At 42.9% G+C, this 5,733-nt stretch overlaps 1 protein-coding gene across 1 annotated transcript in view; it reads right to left on the bottom strand.

Annotated features, from left to right (window-relative positions):
- Positions 1 to 4,885, bottom strand: part of ZNF674 (zinc finger protein 674) — a 24,469-nt gene extending 19,584 nt beyond the window's left edge. Inside the window, exons 1-2 of the mRNA XM_012652295.1 lie at positions 4,775 to 4,885; positions 2,770 to 2,814 (exon numbers count right to left, since the gene is read on the bottom strand). Coding sequence (XP_012507749.1) covers positions 2,770 to 2,784 — 15 coding nt within the window. The 5' untranslated portion in view covers positions 2,785 to 2,814; positions 4,775 to 4,885. The remainder of the gene's footprint in view (positions 1 to 2,769; positions 2,815 to 4,774) is intronic.
- Between the last annotated feature and the right edge of the window lie 848 nt (positions 4,886 to 5,733).

The following is a 5,733-nucleotide window of genomic DNA, read 5'->3' on the forward strand; positions in this document are numbered from 1 at the left end:
CTACAAAAAAATTTTTTGAAAAATTAGCTGGGTGTCATGGTGTGTGTCTGTAGTCCCAGCTACTCCTGAGGCTGAGGCAGGAGGATGGCTTGAGCCCATGAGTTTGAGGTTGCAGTGAGCTATGATCACATCACTGCATTCCAGCCTGGGCAACAGAGTGAGACTCTGTCTTAAAAAAAAAAAAAGGCCAATAAGCCACCTGTTTATGCTCTGAACCCCATCCTGATATGTTTACACTTCGTGGTCTTAAATTCAAAGAGACATGTTGTACCCACAGGCCCAAATTTAGGAGACAGAAAAACAGTGTGCCAGAGGGTGGTGACAGGCAGATTTCTCCAGCAGGAGAGCTTCTCACAGGAGCCCAACCCATCCCCACACCCCTTCCCAATGATAGCTGAAGTGCTAGTGACCATGACCACACTGGTGAGTACAGGGTCCGTGTGGCTTAGAAGCCCTAAACTGTCAATTCACATACCTCTGACCTAGAATTCTCATCTCTAGAAAGTTACTTTACAGATGAGATGTACTCAGATGCATACAAACTGGAATATATGTGGATATTCATGGCTATGTTATTTATAGCATCAAGAATGACTGTGCTGGTCCTCATATGTGAAGGGAGGCAATGATGTAAGACACATGCTTTGAATGGCTTTTCTACTAATGGAGCACTCCATAGTCTCAAACTGTCCCCCTTTGACCAAGAGCACATTTGTGAAAAGGTTCACAGGAATAAGGGGTGCACTTTATAGCTATGGAAACAAAAGATTCTCCTCTGTTGGAAGCTAATTAGCCCATAAAGATGGTGAACCTATAGCTTGGGCCTTCATTAGCATTCTACTCTAATCAAAGGACTCCTTCTAAACAATATTTATAGCTTTCTAACCTACAGATAGTCCATACACAGAGGCATATTTTACCCCCAGCTGGCTAGAGATTTATTTGTTGTAAATGCTGTATAGATTCGTTTTTTCTTTCTTTACTTATTCTGGTTTGGGATTTTTTTTTGGATGGATTTAAGCTGTCTTAGCAAGTACGAAAATAATCCTCTGTAGACTGAGCTACCCATTCCCTGCTATAACTTTGTGGCCTGTGCTGTCATGGGACATAGGATGGTGGTATCACCGTTGCATTCTCATTAGATTCATGCACCTCCTGAATGGTTTGTTTTTCTCGGGGGTTTTAGAGTTTCATTTGTCTGTTTGTTTGCTTCTTTTCCAGAGTGTGGAAAGTCTACAGTGCAGAAAGGCTTTAACCTGCCAGTTGATTTGGAATACTTTCCCCTGTGCAGGGCCGTTCGCATCCTGCCAAGCTGCATTCTATTTTGTACTGTGTACAATAAAGAAATTTGCTTTTCATTTAAAAAAAAAGACTTGAAATATATTAAATGTACATCCTTGGCAGAAAGGTAAATAAATAATGGTATTTCTAGCCAGTGGAATATCGAGCAGCCATTATTGTAAATGAGGTACCCATACAGTTTTCAAAATTGAGTGATTTTTGTCCCCCAAGAACATTTGACAATGTTAGTAGAAATTTTTCATTGTCATGACAAGGGAGGTGGGGTGGAGGTATTGGCATCTAGAGGGTAGAGGCCAGCAATGTTGTTTAACATCCTCCGATGCACAGGGCAGCTGTCCACAACAAAGAATTACCTGGCCCAAAATGTAAGTAGTGATGAGATTAAGAAAACTTGGGGTAGACCAATATGTGGTGAAATGGAATGATCATTAACTTATGAAAAGGACCAGAATGTGCACTAATTTGTTCACAAGAAAAAAAAAGAACAAAGGAAAAAAGATTCATATATTTAGACAGATATGTATACATGATATCTGGAAGAATGTATAAAAAACTGAAGGAGGAGAAGACTTGGGCATGCAGTGAAAGGGAGAATTATTTTTCTCCTTTTGTTGAACAAAGCTTTTGTTTGGCTGGGCACAGTGGCTCACCCCTGTAATTCTAGCACTTTGGGAGGCCTAGACAGAGCATTGCTTGAGGCCAGGAGTTCGAGACCAGCCTGGGCAACACAGTGAAACCCCCTCTTTACAAAAATGCTTTTAAAAAATTAGCTGGGTATGGTGGTGCATGCCTGTAGTCCCAGCTAGTCATGAAGCCAAGGCAGGAGGATCGCTTGAGCCCAGGAGTGTGAGGTTACAAAAAGCTATGAGGAGGCCGCTGTATTCCAGTCTGGGGGACTGGAAAGCTTTTGTTTGAATTTTTTAGTATGTGTAAAAATTACTTTAAAACATGTTCAATTCAATTTATTAATGCTCTATTCAGAATATGGTTTTAGAATTTTGGCATCTATATTCTTAAATAAAACTGGTCTATAATTTTCTTTTTTTGCAGTATCTTCATCAAATTTAAGGTTAGGTGGATTTGTAAAACGAACTGGATTCCTCTTTGTCTTTCATTAGTCTAGAATCCTTAAATGTACAAATTACTTGGTCTTTACAATTTTATGAAAGTAGTAATTAGCATAGACTTAGCAAGGCAAGTTTAAGGAAATTTATGTGTAAGGAAAAGAAGAAAAAATGAGGTACAGGTCCCAAAGGGATAAGTAGAGAATTGTCTTTCTTTTCTCCTTTGTTCGCTCTCTTTCTCTCTCTCTGAGGGAAAGGATTAAAGAAACCTGCAGTAGATGATATGTTGAAGACAAAACAGAGGAAAGTGACATATTTTTTTCAAGGCTACAACATAAATTCCTAAAAGCTGCCTCTGCCTCAGGTTCATTGGAATAAAAATAGGAGTAAATTAGGAACTCACCTGGGACATAGCCATCCTGTTCTTCTCTGTACAAAGGACAGAAATCTACAAAAGCAGAATTAGGAGGGTTGAGATCAGTGAGTACAGACATAAGATCATAGTTATCAGCCTGATAATAATCACCCTTGCACCCTGGGGTGAATGATTTGGAAACATGGCCTGGTAGCTCCAGCCTGTTCCCATAGGATTCTGCTAAGATCATGTGCATTTTGCACATGAAATTTTGTTTCCCTTACTGGAAGATGTATAACTTATTACTAAAGGCATCTACTTTAGAAATCATTAACAACTTGATACCTTCTTTATCTCCAGAATTCTAGTCCTAGAAATTTGTCATAATAAAACAAATAAATGGGCACAAAGCTGCAAGAATATTAACTGTAGTCATTCCCATCAATCAAAATTTAGAATCATTGAAATAAAAAAAATCAAAATTTGGAAACAACTAAACGTCCAACAAAAAACTCATTTAAAAAATATGATACATGCAAAAACAGGCATACGGCACAGGGTTTAAAAATGCTATAGAGGCAGGCAAGGTGGCAAGCACTTGTAGTCCCAGCTACTCGGGAGGCTAAGGTGGGAGGATCACTTGAGCCCAGAAGTCCATGGCCAGCCCAGGTAACACAGCAAGACTCCATCTCTTAAAATAAAAATGCTATGGAATTTTGTTTTCAGTTCTTAAGATACTTAAAAGTAGGTTACAAAAAAATACAGTGTGATCTCATGTTTTTCAAGTAATATGATCACATATGAAGTCTTGAAGAACATTTATTCAAAAGTTGACATTGGTTACTGTTGATGGTGATTTCAATTTCCTTCCCTTGTTTATTTCCATTTTGTCATTTTTTGACAGTGAATATTAATTACAAGTGAAATAAAAATTAAAAACGATTAAAAATCACCTATTATCACACAGAACCCTAGAGATGAAAAGACCCTCAGCAAAGTGTGTATAAGAAGGATCTCTTGATGTAGTTTGGTGGGAGGAGACAAACCAGGGCTCAGAGGGCTGGAGGGAGGGAGGTAGGGGTGGGGGGCAGGTGGCTAACAGTACAGCATTCCTCAGTTCTATGTGAAGCTGAAAGCCACTAGGCCTGCCCTCCTCCATCCTCCAGGCATCACTGGCTGTTGCACCACCTTGTTCCTGCCCATCACTTCTTCCTTTCCCACAATTTGCATTTTGATTGCCATCCTCTCTCTTGTTTGGCAGTTTTTCAGAGGGTTTCAGCAAGGAGCTTCAGGGCAGAGTAACCATCGCATGCTGCAGCAATCACTGTGACAGCATCAGGACAACAGGGTTCAGCTCTTGTATCATAAAAAGTCATGTTCTCAGGCCCAGATTCGTTAAGCATCAAAATGAGGCAGCAGAACTGGATAAGAGCATACCTGTAGACTACTCTGAAATTCTATAAACTCAAAATATATTTTCTGCACCTTGGTCAGGAGGGAGATTCAGCATTTCCCCTTGAGCAGGTGCAAGGTTGATGCCGTGACTCAAATCCAAAAATAGCCAGTAGCAAGAGAAGGGAGCATTAAGTTGCATGAGCAGGTGTGCTAGGAGAGGATGAAGACTTCTGTGGCTGGTCATGATCCTTCCCAGCCTCATCCTGCCTACAGCAGGGGACCGGCCCCAAGAGGGACATCCATGCCTTGATCTACCTGTGACTTTCATCTCTCTCTCCTCCAACAGGGATCAAACTGCCCACTGTCACATGGTCCTTGATGGCACCTGGAAGTTGAGCCAGCATTGCCCTCTCTCAGCTGACCATGAAAGACAAAGGCCACTGCAGGTCCAGCTCTTCTAGGACCACTGTCCTGTGAGCCTCTTCCCTCTGCCCTGAGGATGTGGGTCTGGGCTCTGTGCTGAGGCTTCTCCTCCAACTTGCCTCAGAGCACCTCTCTTGTTCCCAAGGAGACAGGACCAAGAAATTCAGACATAAACACACGTCAGCTGGGACCTCACTGCAGCACCAGATGTCTGCCTGTGACCCAGGGAACTCACCTCTTCCTGGGGCCTCAGAATGGGTCTTCTCAGACTAAGTGAGGAAGCCTGGGCGTGGATACGCTGGAGTCTGCAGTTGGTGAGCAGGGGCCTCAGTTACACACTCTGACCCTGGAAACACAATGACCACAGGAGATTCCATTAGCAACCCGTTTGCTATCTTCAATGGAGTGAAGTTTGGTAAAATCCAAAGGTTTTCACTCGACAGGATATAAAATGCCTCGTTCTACTTTTAAGAGTTAACATTTGTACAGAGCTCAACAATCGTCAATGAGCTACACATTGCCTTACTAAGAGTCTCATCTTTGGAACCAACTGATAGCCTGCTGTGCCACTTTAATTCATCTAAGAAATGAGTGCCTTCTATGTGCTTGTTCACCGTGTTAGAGATACATCTGACAACAAAATCTCGGAGTTCCCCGCTCCTGTGGATCTTATATTCTAGCAGGGAAGACAAACGGGAAACAATAAACATGACAAATACAGGAAAAGACAAAGGATCCCTCGGGTTTGCTACCTATGTGATTTCGGACAGGTTGCCGAGCCACACTGTGCTGTTTTCTCTGTCGAATGAATATAATCATAGTACCATCTCACAGGGCCCCTGGAAGACTAAAGTGAAACACTTGCCACGGTGCTTGGCATTAATTAGGCACTCAGGAAACAGTCCCTGAATGACTCAATCAATTCCGAACCGCGCCCCCAACACTCACGCCCACGGCCCGTGTCACTCAACCTCCACAGGGGCGCTCCCCCACAACCCTGCCAACAACCCCAGCCCATCAAACCCATCACCATCTCCGTCTGCCCCTTACTTCACCGCCAAGAGCCCGTGAGGGACGGATGACAACTACCAGTATAAACTACAAGTGGCCCTCCTGGGTCAGTCCAGCACTTCCGCTTCCCGTCATCCCCCGGAAACGCGAGGTCGCGGCACTGCGCACGCGCATGGGGGGACG

This window comes from Propithecus coquereli, unplaced genomic scaffold, assembly GCF_000956105.1.
Source record: "Propithecus coquereli isolate 6110/MARCELLA unplaced genomic scaffold, Pcoq_1.0 Scaffold388, whole genome shotgun sequence".
NCBI classification, from domain to species: domain Eukaryota; kingdom Metazoa; phylum Chordata; class Mammalia; order Primates; family Indriidae; genus Propithecus; species Propithecus coquereli.